Source organism: Mustela nigripes, chromosome 13 (assembly GCF_022355385.1).
Source record: "Mustela nigripes isolate SB6536 chromosome 13, MUSNIG.SB6536, whole genome shotgun sequence".
Taxonomy (NCBI): Eukaryota; Metazoa; Chordata; class Mammalia; order Carnivora; family Mustelidae; genus Mustela; species Mustela nigripes.
In genome coordinates, this window is record NC_081569.1 from 24,296,240 (window position 1) to 24,313,450 (window position 17,211).

The window sequence follows — 17,211 nt, forward strand, 5'->3', positions numbered from 1 at the left end:
TTAGCCCCATAGCAGTAGTTAGCACCATGTAGAGAAAAGAAAGGCTGGAAAGGCCCTGGAGAGGCTCACCCAACCAATAGGCAGGAGAGGAAGGAAATCTGGCTTTTCTGCTTTTAACCCAGTCTGCTCAGCTCCAAGGCTTCCTGGAGCCCATTAGGAGACCTAGACCTGTATGCACCCAACACTGGAACAAAAAGCCACAAAATACAAATATCCTGGTTTAAGTGGGGCTGATACTTTAGGACCAATGTCAGCTGGCAGCCCTCTTCAATCACCGCACCTCCCATCAGCCGTTGTCCTCAACCAAATTATAGACCAAATACCAATTTGGGAACCAATTAAGGGAAAAATAAATGTCTGTGACCTACATGACTGGGCTGATTTTTCCATTGCCTTGTGCCTTATATTCTACTGATAATCCTGATGCATTCCCATTAAAGAGCAAAGAGGGAGACTGGAGTGGGGGAAGGTAGTATCTATTATATTGCAAGTACTTCAATGACCTCTCATTACAAGATGGGGATTATTACCGTTCTGTACCAGAGATAAATGAGGCTCAGAAGCGCTAATTAACTTCTCCAAGGTAACATAGCCAGGAAATGATTGAGTCCAGGTCTTCAGTGTTCATCAAAGATCTGACATGATTCTTGTAACATCTTTCTAGAGCTAAAGAAATGCTAGGGAAATTGGTTCTTTCTTTTGATATCTGTGCATTATTTATCTTCTTTCCCCATACATTTGCAAATAGGTTTTATGAAAGAGTTCCTTCTACTTTTGAGACTTTCATTACCAGAAGCCATCATTTACAATGTTTATGAATATTTTCATTATGATAGTTATTTTAAAATATAGGTGTGAAGACACCAATGTATTGTTTTGCTTTGCTTAGTATGCAACTAAAAATGATACTGCACTCAAGTATAAACACCTTTCCTGGATATTAAATTATTCTTCATGGGTTATTTACATTAGATGATAAAGTGATGCCAATATCAACCCTGAAACGTGAACTATGAATTCAAACTAAAGTGAACACCTATGACTGCTAAATTTTTCCAACATTCTGACTGTGCTAATATTCAAAATCAGGCAAACATAAGGAGATAGATTAAATCTCCTTTCTGACACACCAATACATGCTTTATTTTGTAATAAAATAAAGAAATGTCAATAAATAAAATTTATTTATGTAATAAAATAAAGAGAATAAGAAAATCTACATATAGAGAAAATTGATTATTTGTTCCTCAGGGGTGGGGCAAGGTGGGGTGGGTGCATAGCAGGGCAATAGCTAAAGTGTATGGGATTTCTTTTTGAGGTAATGAAAATATAAATTTGACTGTGGTGATGGTTGCACATATCTGTGGTATGTGATAAAATAAAGAGATTTTATTTCCAAATGTCATCACTTATGAAACACTTTCAGTATTTGTTTCTATTTTATGACAGCAGAGACAGGGTAAAAAAGGAATAGATGTTTCATCCACTTTTAATTAATCTAAATGAGCCTTAATTTTTTTTTCTTTCTTTCTTTTCTTTTTTTCTTTTAATGTTTGTACTCCAGCACCTTATTTATTTATTTTTTAAGATTTTGTTTATTTATTCGACAGAGACAGAGATCACAAGCAGGCAGAGAGACAGGCAGGGAGAGAGGAAGGGAAGCAGGCTCCCCGCTGAGCAGAGAGACTGACACGCAGGGGCTCCATCCCAGGGATCACGACAGGAGAGGAAGGCAGAGGCTTTAATCCACTGAGCCACCAAAGCACCCCCATACTCCAGCACCTTAATCGCCTTGTCTTTGGGGAGAGAACATACTTCATCTATCTTCCTATTACTTCAGAGCTGCCTTGAAATCAGCTGCTTTTCTGAAGCTTATGCTTATTTCTCTGTAGTTTATAAAACCTTAATTTCAACAGTTGATTATAATGAATAGTGCCACTCAGAGTTTCTGATATAAAATTTTGCTTTTTAAAGATTTTATTTATTTATAAGCCCAAAATAAGTCTCCATCCCAGAACCCTGGGATCATGACCTGAGTCAAAGACAGACACTTAAAAAAAAAAAAAAAAAAGAAAAAAAAGACAGAAAAGACAGACACTTAACTGAGTGAGCCGCCGAGCATCCCAAAATTTCACTACTTCTATATTTTTAATTAAATATTCTCTCTTCATCTCCTTTCCCAACTCACACCTCAGTAAGACAGTAATTTTATATTTTAGTAAGAGTATTAAATTTAAAAAAAATTAATTTATTTTAGAGAGAGAGCATAAGCAAGGGTGTGCGTGCAGAGGGAGAGGGAAAGAGAGAATCTCAAGAAGACTCCCCACTATGTATGCAGTGACCTACATGACTGGGCTGTAGGTCCCCCCCCCCCATTGTCTGGACTGGATCTGATGACCTTGAGATCATGACTGAGCCGAAATTGACTTGGTCATTCAACTGATTGAGTCATTTACGTGACCCAGTATCATTACGTTTCACGGCTATCCTGATCAAAGATTTATTGTTAACATGACAAAGATGGCTGATGTTCACTTACAACTGTTGTTCTTCCATTTGATAATAATAGTAGTGTTGGAATAAAAATTAAACTGCTTGTTCTCACTTTCATATAGGTACAGACACATAGCTAGCTTATGGTCAGCTATGGTATGGTGCAATTGTGAGATGTGTCATTAAAAAAGGAGACGCTTGAACTTTTGTTTCCCTTTTCACTTCCTGTTGTCTAAATGTCAGATGTTATAGCTGCTAGTTCAGCAGTTAGTAGGCCACAAGATAATCTTGGTAACAATAAGACAAAAGGAGCCTGGGTCTCTGAGTATGTATGGACTGCCATATATACTCTGGAAGGGCTGCTTCCAGATCTTTTGATTGTGATAAAAGTTGAACATATCTTATTCAAATTACTGTTATTTTACTTTAATTTTTTTGTCACCAACTAAACTCAATTTTTAGCAGCTTTATTCAGATATAATTATCATATAGTATAACTCACCCATTTAAAGGGTGCAATTCAATGGTTTTGAGTATATTCACAGATACACGCAATGATCACTACAGTCAAATTTATATTTTCATTACCTCAAAAGGAAATCCCATACACTTTAGCTAATGCCCTGCTAAGCACCCGTCCCACCTCACCCCACTTCTGAGGAAAAAATAATCAACTTTCTCTGTATGTAGATTTTCTTATTCTAGACTTTCATACGAACAGAATCATAGACTATGTGGTCTTTTATGACTGGTTCCTCTGACTTACCATGTTTTCTTTTTCTTTTCCTTTTTTAATTTGACAGAGAGAGCAAGAGAGCACAAGCAGGGGGAGCAGTAGAGAGAGAGGGAGAAACAAGCTCCCCAGCAAGCATGGAGCCCAGTGCTGGGCTCTATCCCTGGACTCTGGGATCATGACCTGAACCGAAGGCAGACACTTAACCATCTGAGCCACACAGGCGCCCCACCATAATGTTTTCAAGTTTCATCCACATTGTAGCATGTATCAGTCAAATAACATTCCATTGTATGGATCGCCTACATTTTGTTTATCCATTCATCCATTTTTGGAATTTGGGTTATTTCTACCTTTGGATATTACGTATAATGCCACTATGTATGTAAGTAATGCTACTATAAACATCATGTTTTCATCTCTTTCAAGCATATATCTGGAGTGGAATTGCTGTATCCAACTGTAACTCTATGTTTTGTTTGTTTGTTTTTTGTTGGAGGACTCAGACTGTTTTCCAAAATGGATGCACCATTTTACATTCTCACCAGTAGTATATGAGACGGTTTCCAAATTCTCCACATTCCTTTTTTTTTTTTTTTAAGATTTTATTCATTTATTTGAGAAAGGGAACACAAGAGCAGAGTGAGGGGCACAGGGAGAGACAGACTCCCTGCTGAGGGGCTCAATCCCAGGACCCTGTGATTATGACCTGAGCTAAAGGCCAATCATTAACTGAGACACCCAGTCGTCCCTGCAGTAAATTTTGAAATCAAGAAGGGTGAGTAATAATTTTGTTCTTCTTTTTCAGGATTATTTGGCCATTCTGAGTCTCTTGCAATCTCGCATGAGTTTTAAAGCCATCTTGCCCATCTCTGTAGTCATCTAGGGTTCTGAAAGAGATTGTGTTGACATTGTAGATTAGTTTGAGGAGTGTAGCCATCTTAACAATGTTAAGTCTTTTACTCTATAAATGTGTGATATTTTCCCACTTCTTTAGAACGTCTTTAATTCCCTGCAACAATGTTTTATAGTTTCTGAGTATACTTTTACACTTTCTTGTTAAATTTCTTTTGAACTATTTTATTCTTTATGATGCTCTTGTGAATGGAATTCTTTCAATTTCATTTTTGGATTGTCCATTGCACATATATAACAGTGTAACTGATCTTGTGTTTTGATCTTATGTCCTGCAACTTTGCTAAACTTATTTATTATTTATAACAGGTTTTTAGTTAATTCCTTAAGATTCTTTCTATATATTTGTCATTTACAAATAGAGTTAGTTTTACTTCTTCCTTTTCAACCTGGATGGCTTTTATTTCTTTCTGTTTTCTAATTGATCTGGATAAAATCTTCATTAAAATTATGAATAAAAGTGGCAAGAGAAAACATTCTAATTTTGTTCCTGATCTCAGTAAGAAAACATCTGTTCTTTTACCATAATGTTAGCTGTGGATTTTTGTAGATGCCTGTTATCAGGTTGAGTCAGATCCCTTCTGTTTCCAGTTTGTTTGTTTGTTTTGGGTCATGAATATGTGTTAGATTTTGTCGAATGCTTTTTCCTGTAAGAATGGAAAAAATCATGTTATTTTTAGTTTTTAGAATTCAACAATGAAACCATTTGGATTTGGAATTTCCTTTGTAATTTTTAAAACTACTATCAATCACTTCATTTGTTATACATTTTTTTCAGAATGTATATTTCTTCTTGAGTAGGCTTGATAGTTTATGTTTTTCTACAAGTGTGTCCATTTCATATAAGTTATCTAATTTATTGGCATAAAATTATTGTTTTTCTTTATAGTCCTTTTAATATCTGTAAGATCAGTAGTAATGTCTTCTATTTAACTTCTTATTCTAGTAATTTAATTAGTCTCACTCTCTTTTTCTTGGTAAATTTGCCTAAAATTTTGCTAATTTTTTCAATATAATCAAAGAACTAGTTTTTTGTTTCATTGATATTTCTGTATTCAAACTCAATTCTTACTATTAGAGATAGTCAGCTTTTTTTTTTTTTTTTTTTTTTTTTTTTTAGTAATTCCAAGAGCCATACTCAAAGTAAAAGTTGATGTCTTGTGATAAATCTCTACCAATAATCATTTTTGCTTTTGATGGAAGGGGAATGGAGACAGGACAGTCTATCAAAGACTCAAGGTTCTGAAATTTATGTGTTTTCCTTTAACTCAGACTTATTTACCATTTAAAGAAATAATATTATTTTTTATGAAGATAATGTACATAAAGCTTGTAAATAACCCAATATAGTATATCCTATAGAAATAATTTTCTTCTCCTTCCTTTGAGAGGCTTAGTCTTTGAGAGTAGGGAATTATCAATGTGTTAAGTTCAGCAACTATTTATTCTCAGGTAGCTCAATAAGATAAATTCTGAAGGACTGAAGCTAAATAATTTTTACTTGGCTTATTTAAAAATATAAAACTTGAATTTTTATTCCAAGTCCTACTGTTAAACTAAAGGATCAAGAAATGAGCTAAGGAGTCATAAGTGAAATAGGTGGCTAAAGCTATGACCAGATACAGGTTTGATGGAAGAAGAAATCCTCTGCTAACTCAAGGTAGTATAGTGGAAAGTGTTACTTGTTCAGTCCATAATAGTGAAGATAAGAATAATTGTTTGAGGAAAAAACCTTTTGAGAACTATGACCAGAATGTGATTTTAAGTAAAAAGCTAGGTTCTAAACCATTTGTTTTCCATTCATCCAAAACATCTAAAGCAAGGGTCTGCAAATCTTTTCTTCTAAAGATCATAAAGTCAATAGGTATTATGAGCTATACAATAAACATAAATAATGTTAGCAGTATGAAAAGAGATGTCCAAAAATTGAAGGTTCCTGGAAATCTCCATTTGGGACAACTGGTCCCATTGCTTCTCCACCCTCACTGCCTCCCCACTCCAACTTCATGTACTATGAATTTTATCATAAATAAATAAATAAATAAAGGAAACAAATAAGCAACAAGAAGAAAATCTTCACAAACATCTTTAATAAAAACATTAAAAAATAATGAGGAACTAGCATCCTGGAGGTGGGAGTGGTAAGTAGCCCAGAAAACAGAAGCCCTTTTTGTTCTGGCACTGGTGGTCCTCAGCATTTAGGTCAGTTAGCTGTCTGTTCACTCACCCTAAAATACAACTTTTCTGCTAACATTCCAGAAACATATTCAGACCTCTAATTTAGTCTTTATATTTATAGGAAAAACCTGGTTGTAAAAGAGAACCACAAGAGATCTGTAACACAAAGAAACCCTGAGAAAATCTATCTCACAAAATACCTCACAGAAGGCTATCAGTCTTAGAAAGAAATCCACTGCCATGAAAACAAACATACAAAACAACACTGCAATAAACAAAACCAAAACATTCGTGTTAAATAGATACTCTGGGTATCCAAGAAAACCTTTACTATCCTCAGACAGAGTTAAAATTAGGCAGCATGAACTAAGACAAAGACCAATATATAAAAGTTGATTGCATTTCCACTTACTAGAAACAAACAATCTTACACTGAAATTAAAAAAAAAGTACTATCTACAATAACATCCAAAAATATGAAATAGGGATAAACCCAACAAAAGATGTACAAAGTCCTTATATTTAAAAACAAAACAAAACAAAAAATATAGCTGGAAGAAATTAAAGAAGAATCAAAGCAGTGATTCCCAACCAATTTTCCACTCCTGGGGGCATTGTGCAGTGTCTGGAGACATGTTTGGTTGCCAAGCTGAGGAAGGAGGTTGTGCTACTGAAATCTAGTCAATAAAGGCCAAGGATGCTGCTAAACATCTAATAATGCACAGAACAGCTTTGTACAACAAAGAATTATGTGGTCCAAAATGTCAGTGTGCAAGGCAAAGGCACCCACACTATTAGGATGCCAGTTCTCCACACAGTGGTGTATAGAGTTAATGTAGTCTCAATCAAATTCTTAGAATCTGTGTGTAATACACATGTGTGCATGCGTACATACACACACACACACACACACACACACAGGCTAATTCTAAAATTTATATGGGAAGGTCCTATCATAGCCAAAATGACTGAAAAAGAATTTGGTAAACTGACATTATTTGATTTTGAGACATAAAAAAAACAGTGGCCAAGGTAATGTGGTATTGACCCTAACATAGCCAAGTAGAACAATGGAACAGAATGGCTAATCCAGAAACAGAGTGAACACATATGGACAACTGATTTTCAACAAGGATGCAAAGGCGATTAAATGGGGTAAAAGATAGTGCTTTTAACAAATGGTGCTAGAACAATTGGATATATGTGGAAGGAGAAAATGAACTTCCATTTATATTTTACAACATATGCAAGTTAACTCAAAATGTATCATAAGTCTAACTGTAATATAAAACTTCTAGAAGAAGAGATAAAGAAAAATCATTATGACTATGATTAGGGAAAGATTTCTTAGAAATAACAAATACATAACCCATAAAAGAAAAAAGATAAATTGGACCTCATCAAAATTTGACACTTAGGCTTTCTGAAAAAAACTGCTAAGAGGATGAAAAGGTAAACCATGGACAGGGAGAAAAAAGTTAAAAAAGCATATGTCTGATAAAGAATTTGTATCTTAAATGCATAACTATGTAAAGAATTCTGAAAACATAATAAAAAATAAACCAATTAAAAATGGATAGAATTTTTAAACAGACCTTTTTTAATGAGGAGAAACAGATGGCAACAAAACACACAGAAAGATGCTCAATATCACTAGCCAATAAGGAAATGCAAATTAAAACCAAAAGGAAATACCACCATATAGGTATTAGAATGGCTAAAATTAAAAGGACTGTATCAAATGTTGGAGAATGCATGGAGGAATTAGTACTTTCAACTGGCACAATGTACAACTGGTGAAATATGTAAATGGTAAAACAACTTTGGAAAACAGTTTGGCAGTTTCATTAAAAGTTAAACATATATCACCATCATCCAGCTATTTCATTCTTACATATTTACCCAGGAAAAATGAAAATGTATTTCTGTGCAAAAATTTACTGGATATTCTTAGCAACTTTATATACAAAAGCCAGAAGGTGGAAACAATCCAATGTCTGTCAAGAGGTGAATGGGTAGATTAATTGTGGTTATCATAACAATGGAATACAACTGAACAATAAAAAGTGGCAAAGTATTGATACCTGAAACATGAATGAACCTCAAAATAATTATGTTGAATAAAACAAGTTAAAGGAAAAGGAGTGCATACTACTTCATTTGTATAAAAATTTAGAAAATACAAACTAATCTCTAGTGCATCAGTTGTTGAAAGCTCATTACTTGCTGCTTGAGACAGGAATGGCTGTCTAGAATAGGGTGGAGATATTACAAAGTGTCACAAGCAAAATTTTGATTGTGAAGATGTTGACTGTGATGGCAGTTTCATATATGTCAAAACTGATCAAGTTATACATTTTAAATATGTGCAGTTTTTATATGTCATTTATACTTCAAAAAAGCTATTAAGAAAATGAAATCGAATTATTAAAATCAATCTCTTAGAACACATAGCTAACAGACACAAAACCACAATAGGAAATGTTATATGTTAAGTATGGATCTGTTAAGTGCAAAATCTGACTATTAGGAGCACATGAAGAGAGGCACAGGACATTTTCTTAAAAAGTAATATAAGAAAAATATTTAGAGCTAAGAGATATGGATTTTTTTTTTAAAGATTTTATTTATTTATTTGACAGAGAGAGATCACAAATAGGCAGAGCAGCAGGCAGAGACAGAGGGGAAGCAGGCTCCCTGCTGAGCAGAGAGCCCAATGCGGGGCTCAATTCCAGGACCCTGAGACCTGGGACCTGAGCCAAAGGCAGAGGCTTTAACCCACTGAGCCACCCAGGTGCTGCGAGATATAGATCTTTAGATCCAGAGTTTCACTCAGATTCTACAACTCAATGAACAAAAAGACTTGCACTAAATAGCTCTTTATAAATGCTAGAAAGATGTCATAAAAGTTCCCTTAATCCTGGATGGGTTGAGAAGTTAGGGGTGAGTCTCTATAAGCAAATAAGAATCAATTGACGTCAAATTTTTTATCAGTATAACTAGATGATAAAATATAATTATACAATGATTTCAAAGTTCTAGGGAGATTGCTTTGCATCCACATCACTACCAACCTAATTACCAAGTAAACAAAACAAAACAAAAAACAAACAAAAACAAAGAAAGAATTCAGATAAGCAAAGCCTCAGAAACCTTCTGTCCTCTTCTCATATTTTCGGACATTTACAGAGGATGAACCTTGGCAAAACGAGGAATAAAAAAGAGAAGACCTGGGCTGTTAAAAAAATTGGTGGAACTAATCCAGGAGTTCAATGGAAAGAAATCATAGGATGAGAACTTTGCAGCAGGTCCAAAATGCAAGCAATCCTAATTTGTATGGAAGTCAGTTAATACCAAGAAAAATATTTTCATGAAGGAAGATAGAAAGGACAACAAACAATAAATTTAATGACTAATGTGGTGAATAATGTTAGGTACACGGTCAAGAAAGGATACCATTCCTTCCTTCCTAAGTAAAAATAATACAAATTAGAAACTTTAGAATGGGTGTTCGTGGGCGACTGGGTGGGACTAAACCCAGGAAGGACTTGATGAAACATACCTGTTGAATGATTTGGATCAAATGAAGTAGTGTTGGAAAAAGTAGTTCATTATATCTAGACCTTAGGAAGATTCCCCCTCAAATAACCCAAAGTCGAGATATCGCACAAAGAGGTCGGAACAAACTGTTTAGCTTTGCTTTGAATATTTATATACTTGATAACATTTTTCATTGTTTTTGAAATTTTAGAACTAATTTAAAGTAAAATCCTGAAGGCTGAAATGTAGCTACTATTCTGAATGGGGCAGTTTTCAATCTCTGTAACTCAGTAACAGCTGCCAGGACACCTCTTTTCTTACACGTCCAGAGTTTCACTCAGGAACCCACTTTGAAGTGAGAAAAACTATTAACTACAGAAATTTTTTTTCTTCTTCTAAGATTTATCTTTATGCCTTCAAATGAAATATTAAACATTGAATATAGCTCAATAATGTAGGTTGTTTCATTAGTTTTTGTTTAGAATCAATCTATAAACATAATATTAAATAGTAAAATATAACTTTATGACTGTAGGTAGAATGCAGAGGTATTGAACCTTGGTAATATAGAACTACAGTTAACACAAGATAGGGGGTGAGGAAAGAATAAGAGAAACTCATTAAAAGATAGGGGTGTTGACATATTTATCTAAAAAAAAATGGGAGTCAAGAAACAAATGCTTGAAAACCTAGGGATCAGAAATGGAGATTTCAGTTGTAAAGATATTTTTTATTAGGATCATCTGGCTACCAAGGCCACTAACCTAATTGCTATTTGGTTTTAAGACGCACACACATACACCCATACCCATTCCACACCATTTCAGTGAACTACATTTTGCTCACAAGTACCCTCTGTATTGCTTGCCCATGGATTCTAAATGAAACCTCTATAAGTAAAAAATAAAATTATAGAGTGTGAGTCACTCTAATGTAAGCAGTACCTCAATCAATAACCATTGCTGATTTAGTCCTATTGGGGCTCAATGTCCTACTTTCCAAAGAGTCAATCTTTCCTGAAGAATTTTTCCCATTCAAAGGAGAGTTGGGAGTCCATGCCCTTTAAAGCTGATAAAAAGGAGGAAGGTGAGGGGCCTCTGGGTGGCTCAGTTGGTTGAGTATTGGTTGACTTCTGGTTTTGGCTCAGGACTTGATCTCAGGGTCATGAGATTGAGCTTCTTGTCTCAGGTTCCCTGCTCAGCAGGGAGTTTACCTCCCCTCTCCCTCTGCCCCAACCTGTGCTCATGCTCTCTCTCTCTCGAATTTATTTATTCTTAAGTAAATCTTTATGAGACCCATATGCTACTTATTGCGCTAACAGGTGCCTTCAAATAAGTAAATAAATCTTAAAAGCAAAACAAAACAAAAAAACAGGTGGGCAAGAATTTTAAAATGGTGCCAAATGTGTACATGGACCCTAGGGGCGCTGGGGACACGGGACTGAAAAGATTCTGGATAAAGACTCCCAGGGCATAATTGTACTCTGCATTTAGGGAGGCTTTTTTTTTTTTTTTTTTTTTTTTTGGTTAATCAAAAGTGGATTGCTTTTGGAAGAAGATTTAAGAAACTCAGTCAAAATTTGAAAACCTTTTTTTTTTCCCCTGAAGTTATTGGTAATTTAAACTTATCTGAATAAATAGCGTTACAGCCTCATGGAGTAGGCGAGAAATGTCCTCCTAGTGATGTTCCAGTCTTAGATGAAGCAATATGTGAAATATGTCCAAGTCAGGGTCCCAAAGTAGATCAGGGATGTAAAAGCATATGATGAAAAAAAGTATGTTACAGTGTCTGTAAAGAATTACTGAAGAATTTGTATTATTTTGCTTAGAGTAGATAAATTTGAGGGTGTACTAACTGCCTGAGGACATTTTATAAGACTAACAACCACAGCGGGGATTTTCCTTTTAAGGTATTTGCAGGTGAGCCAGCAGCTTTTCTGAGAGCCTACATATATATTTCTCAATAAAAGTCCTATCTGGCTTGAGGTGTGTGGGGATCTGAATTCATTCATTCATTCATTCATTCATTCATAGACATTGCTTGTTACTTTCTCACTGGAAAGGAAACAGGGGAAACTGCCTTTAGTACTAAAAAACTAAAAAGTAAGGACCAATACCACCTGTGCCAGAGATTATTGGTAGGTCTTTCCCCTGGTCTTTCATATAAAAATATTTCTCTCCTTAAACACTTATTTGAAGACACAGACAAGCTGGATCTCTGTGGCTCTAGGTATCTTTTGAAGTTCAGAATAAATCATGATTTTTAAAGAAATGTCATGTTTCAGTTGTCCTCACATGCAGTCAGCTTTGAGCTTATTTCCTGTGACTTTCCAAGTAACCTAAATGGGCATGAGCATCTAAAAATACCTAGAATTAAAATAAGCACACCATTTCACCAAAAGATAGCCAAGGAAGAAAAAAAAAATCAGTCTTTGTATTTAAGTCAGTTAGTTCTTTTTTAATAAATTTGAATTCATTCATCAACAAGTTTCATATTGTATCTATCACTCAATTTTGCTGTTTGTTTTTCATGTCAAATAATACCAAAAAATTACATCAATGTGCTTAAGCAAAATTGGGTTTTAATTTATCTTTACAATGAAATGAAATCAACATGGGAATTGGTCATGACAGCAATCGCCTATTCCTACTAGAATAATCCTGTACTTACCTTGAACACATTCACTGACTTGTGAAGTAGAAATATGAGACAAGAATGATAAAACGTGTTTATGGGGCTCATCCTAGGGAGAGGCATGTTGTGTGAGCCACTCTCTGGGAGGTCACTGTTTACCCAGGTGTTGGGAATTGAGTATTTCGGAAAACATGGCACCTTTCAATGCAGTAGAAGAGGTAATCGATCCAAGGCACACTAGCTAGTGTCCTGGGAAAATTTAATCCACCTGGGCAGCTCTTTGCCCCACGATTCATTGTTACTCTGACCGATGGCTCACATAAGATGAGAGCCAGAGTCAATTCCATGAGTAACAAACAATTCACCCATTGTTCAGTTTTGCTTACAAAGAAATGGCCAGAAATACAGACTTGTTTTCAGGTGGAGCATTAAGTAAGAATTATGAGATGGTTCATAATTTCAAGCCAGGAGATTCAAAGTTAGACATGTTCTCTTTAATCAAACACACCATTGTGGGACTTACACCAATGGGGTTTTCTACTAGTTGCTGAAAATGGACACCTACAGCTGCAACGTGCCTGTCCCCTTAAAACCAGTCCCAAACATGTGTGGCATCTTGTCTGAGATAGCTCCTAGGTGAAAATGTTAATTCCAAAGCTGCACAGGGGAAAAGTGCCTTTAATCTGAATGACTGAATATGTAAAAAATTCTGGGTGCTGGCATTAAAAACACATGATACTGCAGACGTACATGTAATCTTCAAACCTAACAGGAATATTATCATGACATACTTTCTACTTCATTTATGATTCAGGGGGAAATGAATGTCTCATGGTATAGACAGTGAAACCCCTCTACAGTCCTGGGGTCGGTGAACAAGAAGAACACTTGTTTAAAAGATAACTCAACTCTTATCAGTCTTTCTCTGTAAGGATTTATGTAGTAGGGCTCTTGAGTTGTCTCAAGTATATCTGAATATGGGTAATAACCAACTGTCAGAGCAAGATTCTTCTGTACATTTGAGCCCCTGTGAAGCATTTTGGAAAGACAGGACTACATAGAAAATTAACTTTTTATTATGTTCAGTTGTTGAGAAAGAAATATCATTATATTCCAAATTCAATTTTTCTTTCCTTACTCAAGATGTCTGGACGTGGGTAAAAGCCACCTCACATTAGTGTCAGAGGTCTGGGTTCAGAATTCATCAATACGGCTCGCTCACTGGCTCCAGTAACTACTGTGGAGTAATGAGAGGTCATTGTAACAGAACAGAGAACCAAATTCAACTCTCTTCTGTCAGCACAGAGTTCTGCTTCTCAATATTTCTCACAACTTTTAAAAATGGAGAAGCTATAAAATAATTTTATTAGAAGAAAAGTAATTTTCTTCTGAAATGGAGTAAAGCAAACACATACCCAAGAATCTTAAAAAGTTTTTTTTTTTTTTTTACAGAATATACGTATGTATGTGTGTGTGTGTGTGTGTGTGTATGTATGTGTGTAGTTACAAACACTATTTATAGTATAGCTATTATGTTAACTTCATCGCAGTGTCTACAAAGTTGTGGATCCCAGTCTTGGTGCCAAATGCATATAAAAAGCTCAAAAGCTATTATGACTATACCATGCAAATTTATATCCAGAAAACCTTGGTAAGTAGACTGCAGCTCTTCTGAGCCCCATGGGGTCTCTGCCTTTGATAGCTGGGTACCTGAACTATGCATCAAAAAGTGTTTTGAATCATTTTTCTCCCAGAAAGAATTAATGTCACAGTTCTGAAAAGTATAAATTGTACACTTAAATCGGTCACTGACAGTTTTGTCCATGTTCATTTGCATTTTGGGGTCCCTCTTCTGCATGTGGAGCTCACTCCTTAAATCACTGGATACAGAAAAATATACCTGAAGTATTGAAAGGGATAAGGTCTTCACAAACGTCTTTTCTTTTTTCTTTAACATGTTAACAATGATAAGGCCACTTACAAGGTTTTCCCCAATCTCTTTAACTTTTAGGATCCCTCATTGTTCCCCATGGAAAAAATTAAAAAAAAAATCAGAGAAAAGCCCAAGACCAAGAAATCACTGGCTAATCTCCAGATAAAAAATAAAACCAGAGAGGAGCAGGTAGAAGAAGATGTTGAAGAAAGGTCGGAATGAAGGAGGGGAAGGGGTATAAAACTGGGCATTGCTTCTAGCATGAGAGGTTGTGGGTTATATTTTACCTGACATTGGGTCTTGAACTGTGACAGACTCCCACAAATTAAAGGTTGTCATGGCCGCCAAAGAAAAATCAAGTAGTGGTCAGCTTACGGTGATAGCCCACACCACATGCATACTCAGGGAACGTGGTGCCTCTATCTACCCAGAGAAAACTGGTGCCAGCTAATAGAGTACTGGACGAGATTTTGGTCATTGGTTTAGGACGGAACAAAGAGGGTGAGGCATATGTGGCAAGTTGGGATAAAGTATTAATTTAGCAGTTCTTTCCTGAATATTTTGCTTTTTTTTTTCCCCCTCCAAATGCTTAATTTCACTGTGACATCTGTTTGCACAACTGTAGTCATTTCAGTTTATGGAGGCCTGTGATAGAAATATTGTTTACAAAAAATATATCATCTTTTTTTTTCTTTAGAAAGATCTCATCTAAATAGTAAGTTAAGGTTGCGTCTATGAAACCGGTGCACCTTGTCTTGTTTCTACGAGCTTTAAAAAGTCCAAATACTAATGAGGCTGTGGATCAGAAGGAACCAAAAGTGACTGTGTTTGTTGTCAGGTTGCTCTCCTTTGCCTCAAGAGAACGGTCATGGGTCACTGGGTGATGCGTCACTGGTCATGTTCCTGCAGCATCCTAGTTAGACTAGGAGTAGTTCGATGTGCTTATGAAATATGTCAGATACAGAAATAAAGGTATGAAGATGTTTCATGGTTTCTGAAATTGAACAGTAGAAGTGTTTTAAGCCTCAATCTTAATTCTAGGTAACAGAAGTAGTTACATCACATAAAGGAAAATATGACATTGCATGCTGCCATGATAGCAAGCATTAAGAAAGGAAATTTTGGTAAATATACATATATATGCATATTATGCAAATATATTTTCTATTAACATACAATGTTATAAGAGTGATTGATAACATAAAGACAAGGGGGAAAATCATCCTAGATGGTTTTACCTTAGAGTAACAAATAACCTGAGACGTCTATGCTTTCTGTTAGATATCAGGCCTAGAAATCCATACAAGATGTGGAGCACATTTCCAGTGATTGAAATGTCAACTAAACATTGCCAAAACATGCCACTGTGTTCCTGCATGACAGGTAAGCTGGATCCACTCCAAGTAAACAAAAGAATACACTGTACATCAGAGTACTTACAATAAAATGCCATCCATTTCCGATGGGTTTTCAAAAGATGGGCATTCAGACATCAGCTTGGGATCTGTGTTTAAGACAACAGGTGAGCGCACACCCGTGGCTCACTTCATCCACTAAACCAGTATAGAAAAAGTATGCCCGATGAAAGTAAACCCCATCACCAAAAGAGCTGAAAAGTCTTCACTTAGTAAACAGAAAGGATATGAAGTATGTGACTCATTTTAACCTAAGCAATATCACTGTATGAGTTTTCCAAGTTTAACTAAGAGTTTCTTTCTGATTTTTAAACTAAAACATCTAACTTATGATAATAAAAGACACATTTTGGGATGATATTGTGTTTCACGCCCTCATTCTCAAGGCATAATATTTAGACGATGCTTGTCCCTTTCAATTAAAAAAGAAAAAACTATGACTTTCTTTAATATGCATCCTGTGTTAAATTGTCCATAGCTGCAAAATGTATATATGTATGTGTATTTGTTCGGCATACACGTGGGTATTCATACCCGTGTGTATAAACATAAACACATACATCCTCATATACACGTGTATTTTATATATATGCTGAGAAAGTTCACATATATATACAATTGCGTATGTATATATGTGTTTCTGCGTGTGTGTGTCTGTGTGTGTGTACAGGTATAAAAACTTGACAGGCAGAGTAATATTTCACTCAGTGTTAAATGAAGTCTTTGAAAAATCAAGTACAGTCACTCAGTTAACATAGTACAGCCAGTAAACTAAGTTGAAAAGAGAAAAAGTGAATGGAAACACGATCCTGGACCATCTGTCTATGGCATTCACATCGGTTAGATCAGGGATTTTAATTTTGAGCTGTGAAGACCTCCTCCGTAGATGGGTCTTCTTGTGCGGGATGCTTCTGTCCCCCATGTGTCGCCCATGCCCTTCCCTAGGCATGCTCTGTTTCCTGTACTGGATTCCTGAGTTGTCAAAGGGTCTTGCTGAATTCCTGGTATCACCAACACCGCCCGTGACCTCATTCATTTCATTGTGAACCTCCAGCGATGTTAACAGAATACTTCCATGAGCATCCACCTAATTGAAGAAAATACACATCGTTAGACAGCTAGCATGCCAGTAAATCTAATTTTCATATACAAACCCAGTAAGACTTATACCATGCAATCATATCACATACATTATGAGAAATTGCACATCTGTCAAACCCAGCACTGTTTTCATGGAAAACGTCATTTTGAAGGCTTAACTACAGTTAAGAGATTTTATTTCCTTGATTTAAAAATTCTCACATAGGAGATTAGATTAAATAAAGGGGGCTTTTTTTTTTTTTTTTTTTTTTTTTTTTTTTTTTTTTTTT

At 35.5% G+C, this 17,211-nt stretch overlaps 1 protein-coding gene across 2 annotated transcripts in view; it reads right to left on the reverse strand.

The window, feature by feature from the left end:
• Nucleotides 1-16,534: 16,534 nt before the first annotated feature.
• Nucleotides 16,535-17,211, reverse strand: part of GABRB3 (gamma-aminobutyric acid type A receptor subunit beta3) — a 224,126-nt gene continuing 223,449 nt past the window's right edge. For both annotated transcript variants that reach the window (XM_059371734.1, XM_059371733.1), the window contains exon 9: nt 16,535-16,928. In XM_059371734.1, coding sequence (XP_059227717.1) covers nt 16,587-16,928 — 342 coding nt within the window. In that variant the 3' untranslated portion in view covers nt 16,535-16,586. The remainder of the gene's footprint in view (nt 16,929-17,211) is intronic.